Here is a 27,790-nt window from a genome sequence, read left to right on the forward strand (position 1 = left end):
TTTTTGGTTATTTTTAATCTCAGTGCATTCCAGTCAAGGAATGTGATTAATGATGTCCATCTTTTGTAATTTATTGTTTGTTTTAAGGCCCTTTATAAAGTAAATTTTCACAAATATTCATGTGTGCTTGAAAAGAATGATTTACTTTTCACAGCAAAGGGTAGAAGCCTGAGGCTGAAGACAAGACAGAAAAGAGTAATCTATAAAAAGAGTTTGTCACACACACTTATACAAGAATGACTAATAATAATGTAGGCAGTGCAGAGGTTATTGTTCTAGGTTGAAGTATTTCCTGCAAAGGGGCCTACCTGGTGGTGCAACGGGTTAAGCTGTAGTACCATGAAGTTTCCAGCAGCCACTGCAGCACAAGTTCAAATCCTGGCTAGCCAGGGAGGTGACCCACATGGCACTACAGACCTCTCCTGACTCGCCCGCTGCTCCCCTCAGCAGTGTATTTCAGTCTGCCTGTTCTGTTCCCCACTCTGTCTCTGGTGAATCCTTTCACCGCCACCACCAACACCTCTAGCCTGTACCCCAGTTCTTGTATTCATAAATAAATAAATCTTTAAAAAAAAATTTCCTGCAAACCTTTAAAGATTTAAATAAAACCAGCTGGTGAATTAAAGTGCAAGAAGCAGTAGTAGTTAGTAGGTAATCTGAGTGTTTAATTAACTGCTCAATTGCTGCTATTAAGAAAACCCCTGCCAGGAAAGAGCTGCCCCCTGTGTGCTCCCCAAAGTTAGCTCCTCTATATGGCTGAGGTTGGAGAGGGTTGGCCTGACAGCAGTTCCCCTGTAAATTCAGATACTCACCAGGTAGAGGGTTGTTGGTCTTTCGCTGGTGGGCATGGTGTGACCCTGCACTCCTAAAGTGCAATATTGTCGACCAATTTACCTCGATTAAAAAAAAAGAAAATCTTAATAAAGTTGTAGCGGCAGGGAGGCACAGAGCAGGATTCTATATGATCCGAGCAGATGGGTAAAGTCCTGGGGCCCTCAGTTGCTTTTTCAGGATTTTATTGGGCTTTTTACCAGGTACACAGCAGGCAGGAGTGCTGGGGGGCCGGGAAGATGGCAGGCCTCCCAGACCCCCAGCAAATCTTCACGCTTTCTGGGCTCCCCAGCGTTCTCACCTGTGGTTGCTCTTTCTCTCTTTCTCTTACTTCCTTGTTTGCTGCCGGCGGCCCAGTGACGCAGCCCTTATAAGCCAGTCTCAGCCCAGGTGGACCCACCTATGCATGCCCACAACTTACTCCAGGTGCCCGCCATCAGGCATGCATTCAGGACCCCAGGGATCCATCATTAATCCTAACGGCAGGAGAGCAGAAAAGCCTGATAATCACTTATCCTACAAAACCATAAGAAACAAAACTAAAAAAAAAGAAAACAGGCCTCCCTGGTGGCCCAAGGGGTTAAGATGCAACCTATGAAGTTATCCGTAGCCACTGCAGCATGAGTTCGATCCCCCACCAGGGAGCTACGCACATGGTGCCGCAGATCTCTCTTGACTCTCCTGCTGCTCCCTGCAGCAGTGTATTTCAGTCAGTCTCTTGTTTTGTTCCTCACTTTGTCTCTGGTGAATCCACACCTCTGGCCCCAGTTCTTTCATGCGTAAATAAATAAAACTTTTTTAAATAATCAAAACAAATAAACAGATTTGGCAAGGAATTTTAGGAACATCTAACTCAGTGTTTTCCAGACCTTGCCTGATCAGAGCCTGATTTGGGTTAGAGGTGCTCATGAAATATAAAGATTCCTGGTCCTTGGGACCTGGTAGACTTAAATCCCTAGTACAAGGACCTGAAATCTGTGTATTGAAAAAACTACCCTGCCCTGAGACTTTAAATCATCCAGAACATGTGAGCAATGCCACTCTAGTCATCAATGAAGAAAATGAAAGCCAGCGATTAGGATCCTAAGGTCATCCTCAATTTCTGATGCACTGTGATATGTCTGTTTCTTTATTCTAGGGAAGGTTGGAGGGAAATTAACTGATGAGTATCACTTGCCCCCAGGTGTTCAGGGCCACCACAGGGCACATATGGGCACTTGAGCAAGTCAGGAGAGCGACAAAGAACTAGGTAGTGGAGAGTCTTCCCTCTAAAGGATCCCTACTAGTATTACGTTTTATTTTTGCGTAGAAGTGGGACATGGGCTAGAGATGCATGAAGTGAGAAGATTCACCAGAGGCAGAGTAGGGAGCAGAACAGGCAGATCTACTGAAATATATTGCTGAGGGGAGCAGCGGGTGAGACAGGTGAGGTCTGCTGCGCCATGTGGGTAGCTCCCTGACTGGGGATTGAACTCAGGCACAGTGGTGGTAAGCTGAGACTTAACCCCTAAGCTACCAGGGAAGTCCCTTACTAGAATTAAACAGAACAAATGACTCCAGTCTTCATCTCCTTCTGGTAGAGGATGAAGAGCAGCAAGGTCCTCCTGATTTTTGTTTTCTTCAAGTTTTGGCCTCATTCAAACTGGGAACCTCTTGAGAACCTAGCCCAGTCAAGCCTGTGATGTCTCCTAGTGTGTGCAGAAATGCCAGCCAAGCCTTATGTTTCAGAAACTGGATATTCCCACTCAGGGAAAGACAAGTGGCTGTAGAGCATAGGATGGGGAGTTTCTGAGTGTGGGCATGTCTCTGTGTGTCTAGAACCTGCACTAAATGTGCAGCAGGGGCCAACATTGCCTGCTTGGGTCTGAAAAGACATCTTGGGGAGAAAAGAAGTTGATCATTACACAGGAAGACTAACTTTTTGACCTTTTGCACCTAATGTAAACTACATTTCCCAAGAATGAATGCATTTAGGTAAAGCATGTCAAGGAGATGAGTCTCTTTTCAGAGAAATGTTAATATTTTTCTAGGAGTCGACCCAAATCCCATGGAAATGAGAATCAGACTTAATAAATCCCTGACATAAACAGGACAAAGATTCCTTTGTTTCTTGGAGGGATCTGCCTCTAAGCTGAACAGAAAGCACTTCATGAGACTATAGGCAACTACTAAGAAGATTACCTTGTCAGGAAGCTCCGTGATACATCAATATCTACCTGGAGAGATTTTAAGTTGTTTCACTGACATAACCGAGACTGACATTTCCTTGACAGAAAGCAAGTCTGGATACCAGATATTTCTGAGCTCACCCTAAAGGGAGTGGCAGAGGACCTATGCAGAACTTCATTATTCTAAGCATACATTTATTCTGTGCCTAAAACCCTAACTTTATTCAAACAGAAGGAAATAAAGCATTGGACTAAAATGGGATAAGGTCATGTTTTTAGTTTCCTGCCCTACTATTTTCAGTGATCCATTAAATAATACTCCCTCTTCATCAGCTGAGGAATAAGATGCGGAGTCAGGCAGGTAAAGTTAAAATACTAGCCCTTGCCTCCCTGGTGATGCAGGGGTTAAGTCTCAGCACTATCAAGCTATCACCAGCCACTGCAGCACGAGTTCGATCCCCAGCCGGGGAATTAACCCACATGGCAGAGCAGACCTCTCCTGTCTCGCCTGCTGCTCCCCTCAGCAGTGTATTTCAGTCAGTCTGCCTGTTCTGCTCCCCACTGTCTCTGGTGAATCCTCTCACCCCCCACACCTCTAGCCTGTACCCCAGATCTTGTATGCATAAATAAATAAATCTTAAAAAAAATATTAGCCCTTGATCTTGGCAAACTCTTTTGAATTCATTCTCTTTCTCTCTTTCCTCTAAGCACATTTTCTTCTCTGAATGCATATACCCTTCTTGCCCCTAAATATGATCTCCATGTCTCTGTGATCTTCTCTTGCAAAAGCCTGAAAACTATGCAAAGGACAGATAATAAATATTTTAGGTTTTCTGTACCAGACGATCTCTGACTCTCTATAGAGAGTCACAGACAACATGGAAACAGTGCCTATTTACCAACTTCTGAACTAGTTCTTTTTCACTTTTCCAAATTATTTGGAGAGAGAGCCTGACTGATTCCCTGTGGGACCGATGTTAACTCCTGATTTGGTCATTTAGGGGGTGCTTAGAGTTGCCCCTTTGGGCTCATGGGCTGGCAAGAAAGATGGACCTTTCTAGCAGAGTAACTCAATTTTCAGTTGTGAATTGGGACAGAGAGAATTTGCATGTCTCATTTCCAGGCTTCAATATGATGGTGGACAAGGAAAATTTCCTAAATATTAGGCATACTGGGTTCCCATTAAACTCCCTAGGAAATTGAGTCATCCCAATTCTAAACTGCCCAGGTCCCTATGATAGTGTCTGTAACCCAAGCTTGTACATGTGCACAAGTGGTTGACAGAACTGCAGAACAGCAAGGACCTGTCAGGCTTCAGTGAGCTGCGTGGGCTCTGAGACCCTCTCTGCCAACATAAGGACTGAAGTCACTATTGCAAAAATAGAGTTGTTTTTTTTTTTTACTAAGTTGTTTTCATGCATGATACCTTCGGATATAACTAAAAACAAACCTTTAAATGTTTCACTTAAATAAAATATCTGTGTCACCATTCTGTGACAGCCTTATGCCAGGGTCGGGGTGGAATGAGCTGGGGCTGGGGAATGGAGTATGCCTGGTGTACAACTTTGTTGGTAATCAAAAGCAACACTATTATATATTGACAAATCAAAAAGTCCTTTTCGTGTATTGCTGCACTTTTAGAAAGACACAACAGAAACCTGATAGAATCAGAGAAGAAAAATGTAAGTGGCTTAGGAAGGACAACCTTCCAGCCCCAAATATGGAGCAAAAACCTACTACCTGTCATCTGCTTGTTGGGTCACAGGGGAAGGGCGGCGGGACTCCAGTGTAGTCACCAAATCCAGATCTACAAAGAGGATCTTCGGGCTGATGGCTCAAGGGGATAAGCGCCGCACTATGAAGCAATCTGAAGCCTCTGCAGCACAAGTTCGATCCCCAGCCAGCCAGGGAGCAACCCACATGGCGAAGCAGACCTCTTCTCACTCGCCTGCTGCTCCCCTCAGTAGTGTATTTCGGTTAGTCTGCCTGTTCTGTTCCCCACTCTGTCTCTGGTGAATCTTCTCACCCCCGCATCTCTGTCCTGTGTCCCAGCTCTTGTCTGCATAAATAAATAAATAAATCTTTAAAAAAAAAAGAGGATCTTTGTAAGGGGTTGTTGGAAGGTGAAAGTGAGATAAGAAGGGTTCTAGGACAAGGACAGGGCAGGACTTAAGGACAAAAATTTTGCAAGAATCTTGCTGTTCCTGTCTGCTGGTAAACAAGCAATTAAAAACCTGATGTCAGGCCTCCCTGGTGGTGCAGGGGGTTAAAGACAGCGCTATCAAGCTATCACCAGCCACTGCAATATGAGTTTGATCCTGGCCAGGGAGCTACCCACATGGCACAGCAGACTTCTTCTGTCTCACCCGTTGCTGTACTCAGCAGTGTATTTCAGTGGATCTCCCTGTTCTGCACCCCACTCTCTCTGGTGAATCCTCTCCCCCCACCTCTGGCTTACACCCAGTTCTTGTATGCATAAATAAAAATCTTTTTTTAAAAAAACAAACCTGATGTCTTCTGAGTCTGGACACCTGCTGCCATAGATTTCCTTGGCTCACTTTTTTTTTTTTTTTTTTTGGTTTATTTTTGCATGGATGAACTGGGGTGTATGCAAGAGGTATTGGTGGGGGGCGGGGGGTAGGTGAGAGGATTCACCAGAGACAGAGTGGGGAGCAGAACTGGCAGAATGACTGAAATACACTGCTGAGGGGAGCAGTGGGCAAGACAGGAGAGGTCTGCTGCACCATGTGGGTAGCTCCCTGCCCGGGGATTGACCTCCTGCTGCCATGGCTGAGGACAGATTCACAGTGCTGCAACTTAACCTCTTGAGCCACTGGGGAGGCCCTGGTTTTTTCATAAATTCTTTACTTAATTTTCACAATAACCTTAAAAGGTAGATAATTCCGACTTCCAGATGAGGAAATTTATCTGTGGTTTTAAGTAACTTGGGTAAGATCCAACAGGAGGAAGGTGGAATTGTTGGGGAACAACAGATGTTGCTTTCCTGCTCACCCCCCTCCTTCCCACTGTGGCACACAAACACTTCACATCACATGTCCCTGTTCCCTGCCGCCCCTCCTCCATTTACCTCCTTGATGTTCCAGATTCTGCACCACACCCACCCCATCCCGTGACAGCACTTCAAAAGGTGCCAATGCAGGGGCTCCCCTAGGTGAGGACCGGCCACTCTGCATGACCAGCTACCCAAGCCCAGAATGTGGGCCATGCTGAGAGCAGGTGGCAGAACTGCTGGGCACGCAGAGCTGTCTTGATGCCCAGTTTTGGCCTGGACCCCTTCCATGTATGTAAGAAAAGCCAAGTTACTCCTTCCAGACCCAGAAACCAGCCAGCAGCTGTCCTGTGAACTGACGGGAGCCAGGCATTGCAGCACCCCACGAACGTGGCCTTGCCCTTCCCACCTGCTCTCTGCTCACTACAGCACCAAGGAACAGGACCTGAAAGCCCGGAGGAGAAACTACCTCCACTGTGCTCTATTTTTAAAACTGTTTAAGAGACAATATACTTTGGCAACATTTTCTCCTGGTCTTGGTAAAAAAAACACTTTAGGAAGCCATTCAGGCTTAACAGCCTTGCCTCTGCCTAGCTTTCTGATTCTGATCACAAAGGGGGATGATGTGGGGCTTGGGGGGTGGGTGGGAATGCACTGGCTCCTTTGATTGCCACCAGCATGAATTCAATGAATGAGCACCTCTCTGACTTTTCCTTGGAAGGTAGTTGTAAGCTAATCAGAGCCCCTTCTCTACGTGGGATTGATTTAAAGCTACACTCCATGCTTTTACCAGCTTAGCTGATCTGGGCCCCTAGGGCTCCCGATTGCAATGAAACAATGCCTATTATGGAGAGGGCCATCTCTCCTCCAAGTGGGATTTTGCTGCAGAGAGAAAGCTCGAGAAGCCTGGACTCTGCCCGCTTAGAAAGGCAAGTAATGCTGTGCAAGAAAAGGTTTTTTTTCCTGGCAGAAAACAGGATGCCCTTTTGTATAGTCAGGAATAGACACGGTGCAGGTTTTCTGATCCCATGCAGACCGGGTAAAGGAGGAGTCAGAGTCCTCAGTGGTTTTTTGCAGGTCTTTTATTGGGATTTAGCGGGTACACAGCAGGCAGGCAGGGGTGCTGGGGGGCCGGGAGGCTGGCAATCCTCCCAGCCCCCAGCAAATCCTCACTCTATCTGGGCTCCCTGGTGATCTCTGCTTCTGCTTCTGCTTCTTTGCTTCTCTCTCGGCTTCTCTTTCGGCTTCTGCTCGGCTTCTGTTGGCGTCCCCGTGACACCGCCCTTAAAAGCACAGTCTTAGCACAGGTGTACCCACTTCAGGTGCCCGCCATCAGGCATGCATTCAGGATCACAGGGTTCCCTCATCGATCCTGATGGCGGGAGGGCAGAAAAGCCTGATATTTTTCCTTACCCTACACCTTTTCATACCAGTGTTGTGGGGCAAATCTTGGGACCTACATACTTACCTACTTTGGCATCACACTCAATGCTTCATGCCCTGCTTTCCAGAGCTTTGGACTGAGAATCTGGAGGGGGCTCTTCCCCTTGAAAGGATCACTTAGTGCTTAAGAACATTTTTTGGTGATGGATTGTCTTTGCCATGAACTGTATGACCTTGGGTAAGTCACTCAACTTCTCTGAGCCTTAAATTCCTTGTTTTAAAATGGGGATGATGATACCTATCTCCTGTGTTGCTTGAGGATTAAATAAGGGGTAAAGAATGTGAAGTGCCTGGTACATAGCCAAAGCTCAACTAACAATTAATCTTATCATCTTGCCCATCTTTCTGGAGGAATTTCAGTAGGCCCCTAACTATTATCTTTCTCAGTTCCTTCACCTAGAAACTGTGAACAATAATGCCTTTGGAAACATTTCACAAATAACAAAGTTTTGAATACTAAGACTATCATATTGGCAAATACCAGAGATTATAACAGGGAAACTGGAGACATGGAGACCCAGACACCCAGTGGGAATAGAAAATTATCATAGATATAGAGAAAAAAGAAAAGGGGAGAAAGAAATGAAATGTCAAACCCAAGTTGACGAGGTTAAGGCCCCTCAACCAATTCCAGCATCTTTGAAAGTTTCCCAGGAGACACAGTATGTTCTCTGGGGCGGCTCCCAGGCTGGGTAACCCCAGAGCAGTGGTTTCCAAGGACAGGGCGGTTTATAAGCTAGCATGTGGCGTATGACAGACTCTGTAAATATTCACCAAAGGTTAATGAAGAGATCACAGCCTGGCTCCATGGCAGCGAGGAGAGATTGCAGCGGCACTGGGGTGAAGCTGAAAGAGAACACCTGGTTGTTTCCAGAACCCAATTTGCACAGTCTTGGCTAATGGAAGATCAGTTTGCTCTCTTAGAAGATTGCAAGGGCAGACTCCTCAATTTGTATCATTCCTCAGGCCAGGAAATGCCAAGAGGCTGAAGGAGAAAAGCAACTTTCTCTATCTCCTGTGCCCTCCTGGGGGAAAAAAACAGAATGCTAGTGTTTGCAGTAGATCCTGGCTTTGCCTCTACAAAGTTTACCTGATAAATATTTGACATGAACTATAAATGTGTTCTATTAAAAAGCTGAACCTAAGGACTTTATATTGCAACAGTTTAAATTCATTCTGTTCAAAACTGTGACAGATTGGGTTGACCAGAAAGCAAACTTTGAGATGGAGATTGGTGTGTAGGAGAAAACTGCTTTTGGGATCTACAGCCTGGATAGGAAGGACTGAGCTATCAGAGGGGCTGAGTTGTGAGGCTCAGTGGGGGGCGGGGGAGGGGTGGAGCCTTCTCTGGGGAGCATTCTGAAGGGGAGGGAGGCAGACACTTCCCAGCTGTGCTGAGTTGGGGTGAGGGCCTGGGCCTTTATACTCTAGCTTTGTTCAACCACCTGATAGTGATCAGGGGAGGGGATATTCCCAAAGGACAAGTTGGCTGCTCTTCAGCTGATATAAATTCAGCAGGGGGCTGAGAGCTGGCATTGCCTGACAGTAGCAGCTGAAGTAATAAATCTGTTATTCCTAAATAGAGGTCAGGGTGATGTACCCCAGCACCTACCACCATAGGGGAGCATCAATTAATAGAAAACCACACGTCACCCCCTCCTGTCGCTGCCTCTTCCCTTGCCATGCAGAGCACTAATATTGTGAAATTATGGATTCAATAATTATTTTCTGTCTTCTCAAAGGTCGATGAACCAAAGGAGGGGGAGTTTCTCTTAGCAGATTATTTCCTGATGCATCATGGGTACTCAGCAAACACTGAACAAGTTTAACAAATAGGAAATGCTAACTGGTGGCAAGAAGCTGACTTGCACCGTAGATGTTCTCAGGAGTCGAGGGAGAGGAGGAATGTGGTATGAAGCTGAATTCCATGGAACTAACAAACCAAGGATTTGGTCAAATAGGACTGTGTGGCCTCCCTGGTGGCACAAGGGGTTAAGCACAGCACTATGAAGCAATCCGCAGTCTCTGCAGTTTGATCCCAGCCGGCCAGGGAGCTACCCACATGGCGCAGCAGACCTCTCCTGACTCGCCCACTGCTCCCCTCAGCAGTGTACTTTGGTCGATCTGCCTGTGCTGTTCCCCACTCTCTCTGGTGAATCTTCTCATCCCCTCACACCTCTGGCCTGTACCCCAGTTCTTGTATGCATCAGTAAATAAATCTTTACAATAAAAGAAAAAAGAAAAAACCTGGAGGCACACAGAGCAGAGACATGTAAAGAAGCTGTGCTTGCTTCTCGGTTTGGGCTGGTACCAGGGACTTAGGGGACATTTAAGGAGGCACTTGAAAGGGACAGACGTGGATGAGAAATCCCTGGGGAGGCTGACAATGGCGGCCTTTATCTTCACTTGGGTCTTGATTTTGCTCTTTTCCTTCCAGACTTGCCTGGCCCCTTCTGCCCCTTCCCTATGGGTCCCCACCAGAAGGTACCTTAGACTTGGGGCCAGATTTTAGGCCTTAGTGATCCTGCTTTGGGCCTGTTTGGCTGGGCATTTACCCATGAGGGGATGGGTGACTTTGGGTGTTTAATTGGAAACTCTTTTAACTATATTGTCTTCTCTTTATTGCACACTAATTGTATTATTTTTCTATTGACGGTCTTACACACTCAAGTATACTTTGTCTTGATGCAGTGGATGACAGAATGTATTCAGAGCAGGCAGGTTTGAGGGCCCTGGGGTGTTTCTCAACCTGTCCTATAACAATCACAAGGAGGAAATTAAGGTTTCCTGCTTAGCTACCATCATTCCCTATCTGGCCTTCTCCCTACTGAAGTGGATTGCTCTTAGACTGAGCACATTCTGTATCCCCCATTGCTCTAGTAGGTGTCATGTCATCTATTTATGGGAGGTGCAACTATGAGTCAAAGTTTCAGCACTTAAAGAAGAAATTAAAAGATTTTGCACAAATGTCACTTCCTCTGAGGCCTCCTGAGCATCACAGGTAGAACAGCACTTAATGAAGGCATTATTCAAGATTTTGCACAAATGGCACCTTCTCTGAGGCCTCCTGAGCATTATAGGCTGAACAAATGCCTCTTCCAAAGAACTGTTTTGCATATTATACTTTCTGGAGGTTATGTGTCCACCTACCCACATAGCTCATTGAGGTCCATCTTTGTCCTGTTAGGTTTTTCCTACTTTCACAGCTATTCGAGGTGTCTGTTTACATCAGCACTTATCAGCATCAGGGGAACAATCTTATTTCTATTGGCCCTGGTGGAATCGCAGGCAATGGCAGCAAAGCATTCAATTTGCACTTATTGGCACTCAGTCTGTGCCTGGTTACACAAAACCACAGAGTTTGGGACTCTTCAAATCACACTTCATAGTTCATGCTTGCATTCCTTACATGATTCTTTTTTTTTTTTTTAATTTTATACAAGAACCGGGGTACAGGCCAGATGCACGGTAGGTTGAGAGGATTCACCAGACACAGAGTGGGGAACAGAACAGGCAGACTGACGAAATACACTGCTGAGGGGAGCAGCGGGTTAGACAGGAGAGGTCTGCTGCGCCATGTGGGACCCTTGCCGGCTGGCTGGGATTAAACTGGCGCTGCAGGCTGCGAACAGCTTCACAGTGCAGCACTCAACCACCTGCGCCACCAGGGGAGGCCCCTTACATGATTCTTGATTGGTTCATAGGAGCTAGATCAAATTGGTCTGATCATTGTTTGATAAATTTCATCTTTTCCCAAAGGTGAGGCCAGGCAATGGTATTAGCATGTTGCCTTTATTTTGAGTATAAATAGTTTGATTCCCTGGGAACTGTGATTATTCTGGACTTTGGAAACAAAACCCAAATGCATCACCACAAGCCAATACTAATTTTAAAAAGTAACCGGAGGTCAAAATTCCATTTGTAAAATCATTTTATTGATATAAATATACATATGAATAAAATTCTTTCAGCCTGTATGTAAGTGAATATTTGTGAAATGTCTTAAAAAGAGCAGTATTTTGATTTTTTACAGGTGTCAAAGTAGTCTCTCTTAAAATCACACATTAAAAGCTAATATGCAGACAGAAAGGAAAGCCCTTCAAAAAACACGAAATATTCATAAAACCTCATTGCAATCAACTATATACATTAATCTGGGCACATGGTGGAATCAGCCTCTTTCACTCTGGTTTTTCACTGTGCTTGTGATGGTATTGCCCTGGTCACCGACCAAGTTTAAATGTACAATTCCACATCCGGAAGGAAGAAGTTCCCCATGGGAGAATGTAAAGACCATACCCAAGATCTACTAGATATAATTTATACAAATTATTTATTAGTGTGCTCTGTTAATATAATTACAATGTGCAATTGCATACATCAAGAATAAATTGCTCTATCGTGTCAAGTGCAGATTTGACACAGGGACACGCAGCAGTACCCCACATTCAGCCGGATGGTATTACTTGTGTGAGTGTTGTGTCCAGTTACTTCATTTACCTCCAAAAACTCATCTTGCAGAGTGAACTGTAGCTGCCTCAGAGAAATTCAAGTAGGGCCTATGAGATACTTGCTGGTATTCATTGAAGGCATAAGAAGGAATGCTTAGAAATCAAATGGCAAGACTAAAGAGGTGCACGTTGATTACCAAGGAATGGATGCTTGTTTTCAAAAAAAAAAAAAAAAAGGAAAAAGAAAAGAAAACAGCACCAAGAGAAGAGCCCCCAGGAAGTAGGAAGAGATGTGCCCTTGGTCCTCTCTGATGGCCCACAAAACACCCTGAACAAGAAGACCTTCGCATGGGTGACCTTCACACAAAAATAAAATCTTTTTCCGCTTCCTCCCCGGAGTCGCTAGATTTGCTGCCTTGCTGGCCATCTTTACTGGAGGCCCATTGCTTTTGTTCTTGATTCTCCTGGGCCTGCTGGCCCCAGCTTCTCCTTGAAACTGAAACACAAAGCGAAGAAAGTTGTTACAAAGGATTAGTAAGGTGATGCCAGTGGCCTGACCAAAAATGGGTGAAAAGTAGGCTCCCTCAAGAGTAGAGGAGTTTGGGATGAACTTTCTCAAAAACAACTTGCAACAATGTCAAGAGACTCTAGAAAGAAATTAAAAACAAACCAACAAATTAAAACAAGGAAACACAAAAAGAACCTCAGTCTATGAGAGGGAGGACGAGCCTCTCATAGATGTGGTCAAGAATCTGAGGGTGAAGGGAGATGCCAGGTGGGAGAAGTACACCTGTGTCAGGTGACTCCTCAGTCATAGCTGCTCCCTTACACTACACGGCAGGGGGGACAGAGTGTAGAGGAAGAGAAGAAATCCCCCCACCCCTCTGGTTTCTTCTCAGGCTTTTAAGCAATCAAATGAACACCAGACGGATTAGTAGGAGAAAAGAACAAATTTTATTACACATGTATGGAGAGTCTACATGGACAGAGATTCTGAAGTCAATGGGGCAAAATGAGGGTATACATCCCAAGGTAAGCTATGGGATAGGAGCCGGACATGGCAAGGAGGTGGAGGGGGAAAGGATGACTCACAGGATAAAGACCAGATACTCTGAAATTGCATGTTTACCCTGCCATATAGTTTGTGACAGAAAGCTTGTTTTTGGTACAAATTCTAATCTTGAGTAATACCACCAATTTTCATTCATCTAGGTCATTAAGGGAGTAGAAAAGTGGTCCTGAAGCTGCAGGACCCTCTGTTGACCTTAGCTTGAAATAATTCATGTGCCAAAGTTACACATGTAGGGGAAGCCCATCCCTGCAGGGCCAACAGAGCCCTATGGTAGCCCTACAGTAGCTGGATAGGTGTTCCACCTGATGCTTTCTGGAGATGACTTTGGGTTGGCCTTCCTTGCTTTGCGGACAAGATACACGGAAGGGCCCTAGCAATCTTTGTCAGACCTTTCTGTGCCTCAGAAAACCTGGTTCATGCTCTAGGAAAAGAATCAAGTGTGAAAATCAACTAATACTGCTATGGTATCTTTAATCCTTTTGGAACGAGCCTCCAGGTAAAAGAACTGCAGTTACTGTTGCCTGTTCTGATTACCTATAAATATAAATGGTCCACTGAGACTTTCCAAAGCAATGATGGGAGAATAATTATTGGAACTGAACCTTGGCAATATAATTGTCAGGCAATCTCTGTTTTGTTAAAGCAACTCCTTGCAACTACCTTGTAAGGTAGATTTTATAAAATTTGGCATCAGGAATTATACGAGATCCTCTCTCTCTCTCTCTCTCTCTCTTTCTCTCTCTTCCTCTCTCTCTCCCCCTCCCTCCCTCCCTCCTATGTTCTTTCCAATTAGATCACTTCCCTGCTACCTTGTTGCATAAAAAGTTTGGAAAAAGGCTCAAATGCCATATTCCCTCATGGCTATTAAGGATTATTTAATATTAATCATATATATTGAGCAAATGCCACTCCTGCTAAAACTACTCAACACACATACTCTGTGTGGCTTGGATGAAGAGGGTAGTTACCTCCATCACTCAGAAGTTCAAATGACCCAACCAGGAAGACAGTCCTGGAAAACTGATAGGATTCATTTGATGCTTTCAATCATTTTAATTATAGCATTATGATGCAAAACTCACTGCCAGAAACTGGCTATTTAAATATTCAACTCATTAAAGAAAGCTTCAGGAAGTGAATGCTCAGGGAACCTAAGAGTTAAACTGCACGCATAATAGAGTACTTCTCTTGTCAATGTGGTTGTCTGGGCCAGATTCTGATCTGTAGACAACAGAAAGTAAATTTTTGGTTCACTGCATTTAACTGAAATTATCCCAAATTCTGAAAAGATAAACCATTCAAATCTCATCATAAAGGTAATTTTAAAAAATGCTGACTTCTTTTTTACCCAATAGCTTTGGGCACATTCTCAAAACAGGGGCAAAGCAATGAATAAATTTTATCATTTTGATTTTTAGCTTGTATTGGGTAAAAAAAAAAAATAAATGTACTTGTTTGCTTGTTCCTTTGAAAGTTGTTAATAAGCCAGATGTGGGGGACAAATGCAAATGATTTCCTAGAACAGGTTTGTCCTTTATCATAAAACCTACTTGATATTAATACACAGAGTCATTTAAATTGTCCATTTCTATATGCACTATAAAAGGAACTAGAGATTTATAATATCTTCACTTTAAAGATAGTTTGCAGTAATCTAATCTCAAAATATGCTTTCTAACCAGTGAGATCTGCTAAAAAAATTCATTCATTCCATTTTAAAATTAAAATAAGTTGCTTCTCTCTATCAAATGACTAAAAAAATCTATTTCCAACACTATAGTTTTGAGGGAAGCAGTAAATAGGGCAACACATTTATTCTAATTCTTAGATCAAAAAAAAATTGCACCATTCTCAGTATTTTAGCTCCCTGAAAATCCAAGATATAATTGTTATATGATATGACATCTAAATACTCTCTAAAAATGGAGTAATTCATGAAATAAAAAATGTCTATGTCACAGATAAAAACTAAGCTAATAACCCTAGAATCAGGGTCTTTATAGCGGAGCTAATTAAGATTCAGAGAAATCCACCATGAGAAATGTCCTGCAGAATGTCTACTGTCCTTCAGTGTCCACCCAAGGGCTGACACTCTCGAATCCCTGCCACTGCACTTCTGAGTCCTTCAGGACCAGTAAGAGGAGAGGATACAGGAGATATTAACAAAATAACAATCTGGTTTCTGGGTAGATGACAGAGATCATTACCAGTCACTAAAGCAAAAATTTTAATTTGTTCAACAGTCACTGAGAGAAATAATGACGTTCTCTCTAGAGGATTGTCAAAACAGTTCACTATGGTGGCACCATTATTTAAAAAACAATTCTGAAAATATTCACTTTCATTGATTAAACTCTACCAACGGTGAGTGTAAATGTGATCATGAGACCAGTGGCAGGCTAACATGTGCTTGGTATTTCAAGTAGGCACCACTCAGGGCTATGAAAACGGAGACACAGCAAGATCAAAGAAGCAACATTACACAATTAACTTGGCTGAGTTTGTAAACCAAAGCATTTGATCTCCCAGCTCCTGCCTGCTCACTTGTCCAGATCACCAGTGCAAACAACTTTGTTGGGGAAAGTTCTCTTCAGGTTTGTCTTCCAGCTCTTGGACATCATCTTTTTGATTTCATATAATTAGGATACGAATTACAATTACATTGAAGTAGGGTTGGTCAGGTTGCCATAAATGGATGGCCTAAATAAGAGTATATCTGCTTGAAACTTGAAACTCTGGAAATTTTTAAAAAACATTTATAAAATTCAGGCTTTTAACTAATTCAGCTGAACCTCTCTTTTAGGCACTCTCACTTAATGCTTGGCTTTATACAAGGTTAAAAAACAGAAAAGAACAAAACAAAAACAGATTGTTGAAGGACACTTTTTCAATGCAAGTATTTATTTGCACAGTTAAAGTGCCAGAGTGTCTCTATACACAAATTGATTATTGCTCCAAGTACCATTAAAATTATAAAAGATACTGGAGTAAATGAATAAGTAATTTATTCAACACCAACATTGCATATGTATATTCACATACCATCTACACTGGCGATAATTAGCGAAGAGAGTCTCTAACATGAAATCTGCCAGTTCCTGAAGATGTTTTGGCTTTGCATATTATTGATGTACAAATGTATATATGCTAAATTTAAAGCTTCTGAAACATGCATGTACACACAGAATTAAAGATTCATATGAAAGTTCGAACTTTTCCCCACTTTAAGCTCCATTGACATCCATATTTCCTAGGAGGGTGACATTATAATGACCTTAAAATAATATTCAGAAGCCGGCCCTGATTTTTGATACCTTCTGGCAAGAGTTAAAATGTCAACCAACTGTTAAATTTCTTTCGAAGAACTTATATGGGGGACGTAAAACCTAGATCTGGTGGAAAAAGTAGAACGGAGCCTTGGCTTACAGAATATAAACCACAGCCAAGTATGTGTTGGCTGTAATTGGGTTATGGAAGAAGCAAGAGAGATATAAAAGGAATTTCAGAATAAGATGGTACAAATTACACAAGGATATATTACACAATGCATACAAAGCCCAAACCAACTATTTCCTTCAAGAAAACAGGACATACTCAACACATCACAGCTTATAATTAAATGTAAAGAGGAAATGAGATGACATTCAAAAGATGCAGTTACAAATATTTTCAATGAAAGAAAGTAAACATTTTACCTGTCAAATCAATATGGAGATAGCCACACAATTAAATCATAATTAACATAATACAAATATGCAGCATGCTTTGAGAACAATAGCTTCTGTTTGTTTCACAGATAACACAATTTAGGAAAATAAGAAAGCTGTTTTTGCAGAAACAAAGCTGCTCTTGAAAGACTTATAAGAAAATACACACAAAGATTTAATAGCATTGCTAGGCTAAATACTATTTGTTAACCAGGAACTATTCAGAAAGCAGACTGCTACGAAGTTCTCAAGAGTGAAGACAGTCAAATGCTAGGAATCGGCACTAACAAAACAAAATTAAAATGTTAGACATGAAAGTACTTTAATTGAAGCTCTTGTAAAAATCATTTTTTTTAAATTCCTATCAGTAGTTTGAGAAATCAAGACAGAAATGCACATCCAAGATGGTCCTGTTTAATCCCATTAAATTTTGGTGCAGAATTTTAAACCAAAGAGGTCATGGAAAATCAGACACATAGTTTCTCCTTGCTTTTCTTTGTGTTGGTGTATTGCTCTGTCTTCATCCTCTTTATCACTCTAAAAGCCTGACCGGATGAGCAATGTGGAATGGGGTTAGTCTCTGTATGTGGTATAAAGTACTTTTAATGGCCACTCAAAGAACAATGTTGTATTACAGCAAAGTTGCTCTGTTAATAATCACATAACAGAAGTCAATGTAAACAACAGTTCCAACGTAAACTTCCCAAATCTGGAAACTTCCATGCAACCTGTCCTTATCAAAAAAGGCACTAACAGACTAGTATCTAAAACAACTCTTCAGAAAATAAATGTCCCATGTGTTTGTTTATGTCATCTTTCTCTGATGTGAAGGTAACAGATTTTTCTTGGCAACACCAGAGAAAAGAAGAGTTATTGTAACTGTGTGTCTAGAGACAAGGCTACTAGCCAGGAAGGACCAAATCAGTCTGTTTTCTCCAGGGTAAGTACTACCTGGCCCAAACAGATGTATAACCCTACATGATGTATAGACATGACTTCATGCTGTGGATTGGGTCCTGGTGTACTCTGTGTCATCTGGTCAGTAAGTCCTGACCTCCAGGCAAGTCAGGGTGCTCTGCTCACCCCACAGTATTGGCCAGGAAAGCTGGCTCCAAATGCTGCTGTTGCTGAGCCAGCAGAGCTTTGTTGCTGCTGTTTATTTAAAATAAATAATGTCAAAGCAAGTCCTCTGAGACAACAGTTCCCACCTGAAGTGTCCTAACTCATGGAGCTGTTAAGCTTTAAGGATGGGCCACAACAGGTTTTACCATCAATAGAGTAAGAGCATCTGGGTATGGTTTCTCCTTCAGCAAGAAAGAAAAAGCCCCCTTATAATAAGGTCACATCCAGTGACTTGCCTTTGAGGAGTGTTTTTATGTTTTATTCTTTTTCTTTTAGGTTACTTGAAAGTTCCCTTCAAAGAATTTTCAAGGCATTTATAAAAAGTGATTAACCAGGGAGAGGATGAAAAAAGCCAGAGAAAAGACATTTCTTCTCTGCATCAGCAAATCTTGTCCTAAATTTCCCTTTGGATTAGTGGTAATTTGAAAGCTATTTCGTTTCTGTCTCCTGGAACTGTTCTCACCTGAACAGAACATCACAGAATTTACTACAATGCCCAGGGGAAGACAGGATGAAAGCAGTTCCACAGAGTAACTGCTGTAAAATAGAACAAATTGTTCCTAGAGGTTGAAAAGTTAATTAGGACTTTTTTTTTCCTTACTAAAGGATCATAACATATCCACTGAAGATCCCATTTAGGACAAGGTCTGCAATTAGTCACTGGGTTTTCATCAGTCCTTTCTTGAAAGTGTGTAAGGTAAAGTGGCAGGCAAATATTTTCTAAAGGATAAATGATTTCACTCTATGAATTCTGGATTCAATCCCAATTAAAGCTAACAGGAGAGTAAAGGGATAAAGAACAAAAGGAGACATGACCCCCAAATATGAAAATACAGCTACGCGATCACAAACATTCTAAAGGCCAAGTTACAACTCCCAAGTAACTTGCTCCACCTCAAAAAAAAAATATTTTAAACTTTTAAGTCAATACTTTTTAACCCAAATGGAAGGACCATCCTGTTGCTATTTTGAAAAAAAAAAAATTCGGTGGTAGAAATAACCCCTAACCCAATCCCAGGAGAGAAGTGACTCAATTAAAGTTTGTTTTTGTTAGTGCCAGTTCATAAGCTTTGGGTCGGTGAGGGATGATAATTGAAGGCTCTAACCATTTGTTGGCTGTGACTTCCTGTGCCCAATTGCATTCACCTCCTCTTCTGCAATGGTGGAGTACAGTTTTGAAGATCTTTTCCCTCTACTGGAAGGCTTGTCACTGTCATGATCTGAATGTCTTTTGTAATAATCTCCTCTTTGCACTACTGAGGAAAAGGGATTCATTTTACCCTTTGTATTAGCAAATACATCACTGTGTCGACATGAAGATTACAAAATGATTATTAAAAATAAAAGATCAGCTTATACACCCCCACTTAGGATTCAAGGAACCTGCATGTTGGTCCTGAGCAGATACACCATTATCTATAGAATTCAACAGCCAACATGATGGAAACATCGTGCAAAATGAGGTGAGCTCTGAGTCTGCCCCCCAAAAGGGGCTAACGAAAAGGCCCCCATGTTACCATTTAGATTCCAAGATGGATTAACGAAAATCACATTCACTATGGCATAATTTAGAAGAATCAGAGCAATTTACCTGTTTCAGAAATTAGTTGGGCACGCTAGTCCGAAGGGAGGCACAGAACAAGGAAATGAAGTAACCAGCATGAATAATGTACAAGAACACAGAATGAGCATTTCAGGAACATTTTCTAGAGAAAAAGACAGGACTCCAGATGGCTATCATTCCTGAGCCACCTTATAGGAGGAGCTGATGAATAAACTGAGATCAAAATCTTAGCACCGTGGACATTCACAAATTATTCTCAGACATCACGTACATTTTTAAGTTCACTTTCAATACCAAATGATACCATCAGAAAGGTTTCCAAAATTAACTTATTCTGATTTCAAGTGGGCAAGTAATGGTCTGACAGCTCTCCAATCCTTACCTGGAAAGATAAGGCATGAACTATTCCTAATACTAGCTATTAAGAGAGAGTTAAAGGCTGGAAATCAAACCTCTTGCCCTGAAACTCTAAAGTATGTGAGGAACAACTCATTCATTTCTAACTACCTGGAGAAAGAACATAGCCTTTTTCAAAGCAGCAAAGGACAGGCAGGAGGCACCCAGGATTTCACCTACTTTACTACTACTACTACTACTACTACTACTACTAAATAATAATAATAATAGAACCTGAATTATAATAATAATAATAATAATAGGAAGGTGTCAGAGATCGAGAGGTCAGAGGACTCTAAATCTCACTCACGGGGCTGGTGGGTTACTCTGGGCCATGTTTTAATCCTATGGGCAGCTAGAAACACTATTTCTTCAGAAATGTGAAGCAGTTATTTTTCATTCAACTTCTGACCTTTCTTTTTAATCCAATTTGGGTTGCACTGGACACATGGGCATTCCTAATCACTACCTCTACCTCTCCAGGCCTCCCCATTTCTCCACAACAGGATTCTTTCAGGCATTTCCAAAGCTGCCTTCTGCTTAAGGACACAAAATCAGCAGCTGCAGCAGGAGGGGAAGGGAGGGTGGGAAAGGGGCGGGGCTGTATCCAGAGCAGGGCTGTCCGAGACACTTGCTGGCACAATCCCTCTGACTCCAAACCACCACCAAAGCCTCCTCTTTCTACACCAAGACTTCCAAACGCTGTGGTTGCTGATATCAAACCCTGTATTTATTTGCTCCAAGTAAAATGCCAGTAGGTGCCAGCTACCTCTCACGTCTTTAGTTTCTCTGTTCAAAAGAAGTGGTTTATCACTTTGGGTAAAAAACACCCCACCTTCTTTCATTTATAGCCACCAGGTGAATAAAGCTTGTACCCACCAAATAAATCAGCAGTATAGAGATGCAAAAGCAGGGAGTGTTACTTTTTTATTAGACTTCCAAAGCGACAAAGGAAGTACTCAGAAACATTTCTTATTAACTTCAACTAACCACTAATAAAAGAAACAAAGGCAAAGCAGGAAGATATCAGAGCTGGAGGTCAACACATCCAACACATCTAAAAGGAAACAAGCAACCCCAAACCATGATGGAGCAATCTGGACACAGTGAGACCCTACGTGATTCTAGAATTTCTTTATAAGGGGGGCTTAGAGATGGCAATTGCATGGTACTTTATGAAGGGCAGAACCTGAAATCAAGAGAATGAGGGAGGAGGTAGATGGGTGTATTAAATGGCCGGGGTGGAAGCTTGAGCTGATTCTGGGAGATGACATTCGGGTCCCAGGATAATATCCCTCTGGTCCTACTCCAGAAAATTACAGGGCAGATGGGGAACTATGATGCCCAGAGAGCATCCATGTAGGAGCCACACCACTGAGGATGAGGCACCTCTGGCCCTATGGCTAAGCAGGCACAATGAGCTACAGGGTCTTGTCTGGCCTGGGTGGGTCACCCCCGAACCCAGACAACAGTAATTTACAGCTAGCAGAAGCTTTTCTCGGAAATAATAGAATTTAGAAATGAAATGAGTCACAAAATCATGTTTAACTTCTCCTGGTAAGCCGGGGGCCAGCTCAGAGGCAGCTGGTAATTACTATCATATAGAATTAGACCTCTGGGCTGCTGTCTGTCACGCTTGTCATCCTTCAAATATGGCCCTTCATGAAGACCTACCAATAATGTTGAATCAAGTTTCTGAGCTAATGAACTCCTCTGGCTCCAAAAATTTAATCCAAGGGATGCGATGCTGACTAAAACTCTAAGATATGAGTTCACTGCTAATTCCTTTCCCTTGAAATGACTCTGCCTGGGGAAGTTAACACAGACAAATATAGCTTACCTTCCTGGGAAAACGTCCTGGGACTGGGTTGGGGGCTATTCTGGCCATCTTTCTCCTTGTCTGAAGGAACTTTTTTCAGGACAGGTGGAAGAAGAGCAACTTTAGGAGAACTAGGGCCGGATGGAGAGTCTGGGAGGTCCTCTGAGAAGACACAAACACATGAATCAGCCACAGAAACTGGATTCTAAAACCACTGAACACAAATGACTAATAATTTTAATCATTTTTCTAAAGCATCATGGAATTCTTCTGTCCCAAATGTTTCTGCTCAGTGAAGTAAAACATAAACCATAGAGAGAAAAGTCATTAAAATGTATGGATATTCATAGGTGGAAATCTATCCTGTAGAAACAGAAATGGAAAAATAAGCAGGTATCTGAAAATTTGATGGTAAGTGAACTAAATGTAGCCTCTGCCTGAAATACAGAGGCTGTTAGATTTTCTTAAAATATGTATTTATAATCACGGCCTTTATCTGTTATCAATCTAGTAAAGTGGTTGCTATAGCTATACATACAGACATGTACACGCATACATATATAGAAGCACGCACCTGAGGCAATGATAACCTTGGACTTGCAGACCCAGAAAGGACTTTGGTGGTCACTGTACAAATGACCATATTAAATGACCTGCTAAACTGAAAAGCTGGCAAAATGGCTAAGACAAGAACTCTCATCTAGAGTAATTCTAGAGGCTGGGCAGTATCACTCTAGTGGAAAGATTTACTGAATGTGCTTTTTTCTCTGCTTTATTTCCAGCAAGGTCATTCTCAATTTGGCATTTGTATGTGGGCACACACACAGAGGGTGACTTTCAGCTGGGTTCCCACAGTCATGTATTTGCAATTCAAGTGTACTACCTGTCTCACTATATCCACGGGATGTGATAAGACTCTGTGGAAAGAAGTCTGGCTACCTTGATCATTTCTCAGAACTGTGGAGATGAAATGAGATGAGTGCTTGAAAATGCCTGCATTCTCAAGTGCTATAAAAACATCAGTTTGTAAACACACTTCTCCATCTACTAGCACCAGCTAGTTTTACATGCAGTATCAGCACCTGGGGAGCCAAGCACTCTACAAACTAGATGAAGTTCACTTTAGAATTGCTCTTTCCTTACTTCAGACTACAGACTCACTGACAAAAAATGCCAGCCTGTGATTGAGTAGTCATCATTTAAGTAAAAAAAAAAAAATTAAGAACAATTTTCTTTGCCTCTACTCTCTCCACTCCTCCTATTAGGAAGACATTCTGCGTAGAACAAGAAAAATGTTGCGTGCCCCACCCTTATAAACTGTGGTTTCTGGGAAAGTTCTAGAAATTTCTAGTGGGGTCAGCAAGTTCTGAGTGATCTGCCTCAAGGAGTAATTGCTTGAGGTGACCCTAGGGGTTCCTTTCTATGATGGCTTCTCTCTAGAGACTGTGGTGGGGCTTCTGTCCTAACACTGGGCCACCACACTGACTGAACGGCTGTGAGAGAGAAAATCTTTAGATCCTGACTAAGGATTATCTACAGTGTCCTGGAGGGCGAAGATGGAGAGCCTATGGGCTTGGCTGGAATGTGACCCATCAGCACCCGCCTGGGGGTAGCCCAGCCTAGAACAGGTATGACGCTGTTCTCATCCCACCTCGTGGATTTACCTTTTAACCATCTCCTCCTAACTCCCTTCCGGGGCTCAGGTTATATTCTCCTTACGCAAACCTGCCTGGTTCACTACAACGAGCACTCTCTGGTAAATTCCATCCCTAGAGGACAAAGGTCCCATTAGTCTGGGCTGAGGCCCCACAACATGAGGACAGTAGGAATTGATTGACACACAGCTAGAAGAGAGGTGTTAAGATTTGCAGCCACAATGATGCGCATAATCTGACCTCTGTATCTCTGTCCTTGCTTGCCCTCATTTTTATGGGGAAAAAAATGAAGAGGTGATAAGGGATTCATTAGATTATCCATTGTACTTTGTTAAGCTTTGACAATTATTATAATAATAGAAAGTTAAAAGGAAAAGAAATAAACCTGGTAGACAAATGAGGCTGTTGCAGGGGAGATTAAGTCAGTGCCTGATCCATTTCTAATATTGCTACGTTTCTTATTTTTTTTAAATGATTTATTTACTTACGCATACAAGAACTGGGGTACAGGCCAGAGGGGTGGGGAGTGAGAGGATTCACCAGAGACAGAATGGGGAGCAAAACAGGCAGATCTACTGAAATACACTGCTGAGGGGAGCAGTGGGCGAGACAGGAGAGTTTTGCTGCACCATGTGGGTAGCCCCCTGGCTGGCCGGGGATTGAACTCATGCTATAGGATCTGTGGATAGCTTCACAGTGCTGTGCTTAACTCCTTGAGCCACCAGGGAGGCCCATTATGTTACTTCTTATCATTAGATTTCTCTCAAATGGGAGCCAGCAAGCTATTTCTGGGTAGAGGGCCAAAAACTAACCATTTTAACCTTTGCAGGTGAAATGGCCTCTATCTATGGCAACGACTCATCTCTGCCATTTTAGCAAAAACAGCAGCCACCCACATGTACACACTGGCTGTGTGCCAGGGACACTTAATTTACAAAAGCAGACCCAGAGTTTGCCAAGTCCAGTGCTAAACCCTTAATATTTACAGGATTGGGGTAACAACTTAAAAACATGTGCTTTCTCTATTCGTGTTCCTCAGCCTTCGTCCTTGTGGCGGCTTTAATCAGGCTACTTGTGACTCCTTCCTGCAGACCCCCTGTGTCCACACGTTTTCCAGCACACATGGCCTCAGCAGGGAGCCCCAGCCAGGCAGTATTCGTCCTGGGAGGCCTCTGTGTCCGGCTGCTACTAACTAGTAAGCGATTTGGCAAACTTAGTGACTCCGTCTCACAATCCACATCTGGAAAACGGAGCTTGTATGTAAGACAGCCAAGGTAAGAGTAATTGCGAGCTGGTAGGATGAGCTCGCAATGAGCTCTTGAAGCCCTCTGTGCTGGCCCCATCTGGCCGCTCTGGGGACATTGTCGCAGAACCTTACCTGGCTTCGAGGCAGTTCTTGGTTTCTGCGGGATGGTGGGCCGTGCTGCCAGGCTGGGTTTGGGGGACTGCAGCAGGGGCTTGGGGCTGGTAGGTGTGCCAGAAGAGCTCCGGGATCTGGAACCCACTTCCACTTTGGACTCAGCTTTGGCATTCTTCTCTGACGTTCCCACGCCGAAGCGGCTTTCTGGAAGACCTGGGTGCAGTTTAGGCACTGGAATGCAAATGGGTATAGAAGGCCCACTTGGCTCTCAACATCCAGGGTGAAAAGAAGCCACCACTGGAGGCTAGAAGTCTGGTACCAACTGCTACACGTGTTCATTTTGAACAAGTAAGTGATAATACGGATTTTTTAGAAAAGAATTTCTCATATGGATATTTTAGAAAAGAAACATACCCTTCCGGAATGTTTTGATTCTTTTTAAAATAATTTTTAATTGAAGTAACATTGCATTATAACATTATATGTATTTCAAGTGTGCCTCATTAAAAATCAGCCTGTGTATCTACTGCCTGACGTTCATCACTCAAGTTCAAGCTTACCCTTCATCATACAACTGACCCCTTTCACAAGATTTACTCCCCCACCTTCCTCCTTCCCTTTCAGTAACCACAACTTAAAACATTACTGGAAAAATAAAATTCTTTGTAGAAAAGCAATGAACTTTGCTCTTTCGATCACCTGACTATCCTACAGATGCCAAGCCCTCGTTGAACACAGGTTCATAGAAGGCACAGGAGGAATAGATATTCTTGATTTATTTGAAGCCACTCACTGGCTTCCTGGATCTGGGGTTCTGGCCATGGGTCCTGGGTGAGGAAGCCTCGCCAATGGTCATAGCCTCACATTCAGTGAAAACAGGCCAGACATGTCCTCTCAGCCCCTTTGCTGCCTGAATTAACCAACCAACTGGCAAAAATAATGAGGCTAAACATGACTCTATTTATTGCACTAACTTTCACTGCGTGAAGATATCAAAGTTAAGCACAAGAACTTCAAACATCCAAAATAGGTTTCTAGTGGGTAATTAACAAATGACTTTCTGATTTCCATCTAAGTGTCTATCTACACCTGAAAAGTCAGGGGGACAAAGGAAATTGGATCTTCATGGATATCCAAGCAAAAAGGGAAAAACATTCCTTGATGTCAAATCAAAGTGCCACATCCCAGACATGGGTTATTTTTAAAATATCAGCCATGATATTTCCTCTCTCTCCAAAGGCCCACCAGTGGGATTCTTCTCAAGGAAGTGTCTTCCCTTTGGGAAAAAGAAAAAAGTGCTGTGTTCAGGCACAGGTTTGCAGTGCTGGGAAGTGGTAACTGTGATGTTTTTGTGTAAAGGGACATGTTTTAGGTGGAAGCTGAGAACACGTAACACAGAGGCCAGTTCTTGCCCCCCCCCAGCTATATTTTGCACCTGTCGATCACAGCTATTTGTCTGAAATCAGAGGGCTTAGCCAAGGGGGTGACAGTAATGGCTGAACTCACCTGCCCCACCTCCATCCGGCCGTTCTGTGTTGCTCAAGGTCAGGCTGGAAGAATCCTGGGATAGGGTCTCATTCCCAAGCTTCTAAAAAAAATCAAACACCCCAAACCACAAAAAAATGCACATTTATTTATGAACAAGGAAAAAAAGAAAGCAGATAACAGACACCCACAAATACAGCCCTCTGGACTCTGCAGCGGGGACACTGACCATGCCTGGTTCTCCGTCTTCCTGGGGCACACCTGTTGGTACAGATGTAGGGACACATCTTGTTCTGTATTTACAATCAGGGCTCTGGGTTCCAGTGTGGCCAGGTCCCCAGAATGCTCCCCACAGATGAGAGAGACGTGAGGTCAGGGAGGACAAGTGGTTCAGTGAGATTTCCTGTGTTCTTGGCTGAACAGGATGGGGGCTCTGTGGCCCCTGCAGCTCCCTGCCGAGGGCGCTCCAGGTTGGGTTCCAGTTATCTAATTTGAAAGGCAATGGAAACCTTTCCAACCTCAATATCTAAGACTGGTAAAAAGGTCCCTGAAATGGGTAGCCCCTTCCTTGGCAATAAGGCAGAACCAGAGGGAGCTGTTAAGAGGCAAATACAAATGAATGGGCCTGAATTAATGAAAAAAGAATATCTTAGGGGAAGGAGTGTGAGGTGGCAAGGACTAGCTGGATGCCATTTTCATACGGTGGGGGCTGTAACTGAGAAAGCTGTGATCCACCCTCTTCCTCTTGGTGCAGAAAGTCCAAGTGGGAGTGAAATTTTAGATACAAAAAAACAAAACAAAACCCATGAAAATATAAGTCTGGAGTTTGCTTCATGATACCTAAGAATCCTACTGACAAGATGATCCACAACTACCTCCTGTCTAAAAGCAAAATGAGGCAGGTGGCAGGCAGGCCAGGAGATAGGAAGATTCCATAGTCAGCCTGTCCATTTCTGCTCAACTCCTGCTTCTCATAAATCTAAAAAGCAAATTTTCTGCTGCCAATCCCAGGCTTCAGATTGTTCTTGTGGACATAGGAGGGATTAACCAAAATGCAGTTCAGATCTGACTCGCAGCACTGATCCATCTGCCACAGCCTCACACTCAGCAGGTGTGCGGTCTCTGCCACACGCAGAACAGGGCAGACTACTCAGGAACTCAGCTTGAATTAAGGAAGTTCCACTTTCAGTAGTAGAGGCTGCTGAGCAGGTAGGTCTCTGAGAAAGAACGTGGACACCAGCACCAGATTTCGAAAGGGCCCGTGGTTTGGCATCATTATGTGGGAGTGATCTCAGGGAAGGGAAGTCTCAGGTCAGGGGCTGGAGGGCCTGGAGGGCCCAAGAGCAGAGTTTGCAAGGATGGGGACTAGCCTCCAAGTCCCAGGTAGAACCAGCAGGGGGCACTGAAACCATAGTTCCTGAGCTGTCCAGAGGCCGTGCCCTCACCAGTTCCCAGTGCCAAGTGCCTGCCCTGGCAGAGACATGTATCTGGGCTTAGGCAAAAGCAATAATATGGACATTTAAACAGCTTCAACAAGGGTGAGCCAAGCAAGGTGCCGAGGGCACGAATTTAGCAAACACTCTTTCAGGCTAACGTAAGTACAGGGCAGGCCCAAGTAAGTACCTCCTTAAATTTTGCCACCTTGGTGTCAAACATAATCCTAGGAGTCATTTTTACTTTTCCCTCTCGGATTTTCTAAAATAGTTG

General features: G+C 43.2%; 1 protein-coding gene across 5 annotated transcripts in view; it reads right to left on the reverse strand.

Annotated features, from left to right (window-relative positions):
• Positions 1 to 11,991: 11,991 nt before the first annotated feature.
• CARMIL1 (capping protein regulator and myosin 1 linker 1) overlaps positions 11,992 to 27,790 on the reverse strand; it is a gene marked incomplete at its 5' end in the record, with an annotated part of 333,278 nt that continues 317,479 nt past the window's right edge. For 2 of the 5 annotated variants that reach the window (XM_084228462.1, XM_084228461.1), the window contains 4 exons: positions 11,992 to 12,399; positions 21,605 to 21,745; positions 24,617 to 24,829; positions 26,105 to 26,186. In XM_084228462.1, coding sequence (XP_084084588.1) covers positions 12,263 to 12,399; positions 21,605 to 21,745; positions 24,617 to 24,829; positions 26,105 to 26,186 — 573 coding nt within the window. In that variant the 3' untranslated portion in view covers positions 11,992 to 12,262. Of the gene's footprint in view, positions 12,400 to 18,910; positions 19,061 to 21,604; positions 21,746 to 24,616; positions 24,830 to 26,104; positions 26,187 to 27,790 lie in introns of all 5 variants that reach the window. The other 3 variants (XM_084228460.1, XM_084228459.1, XM_084228463.1) reach the window with 3 other exon arrangements.

This window comes from Talpa europaea (genome assembly GCF_964194135.1).
Source record: "Talpa europaea genome assembly, chromosome: 2".
Classification (NCBI taxonomy): Eukaryota; Metazoa; Chordata; class Mammalia; order Eulipotyphla; family Talpidae; genus Talpa; species Talpa europaea.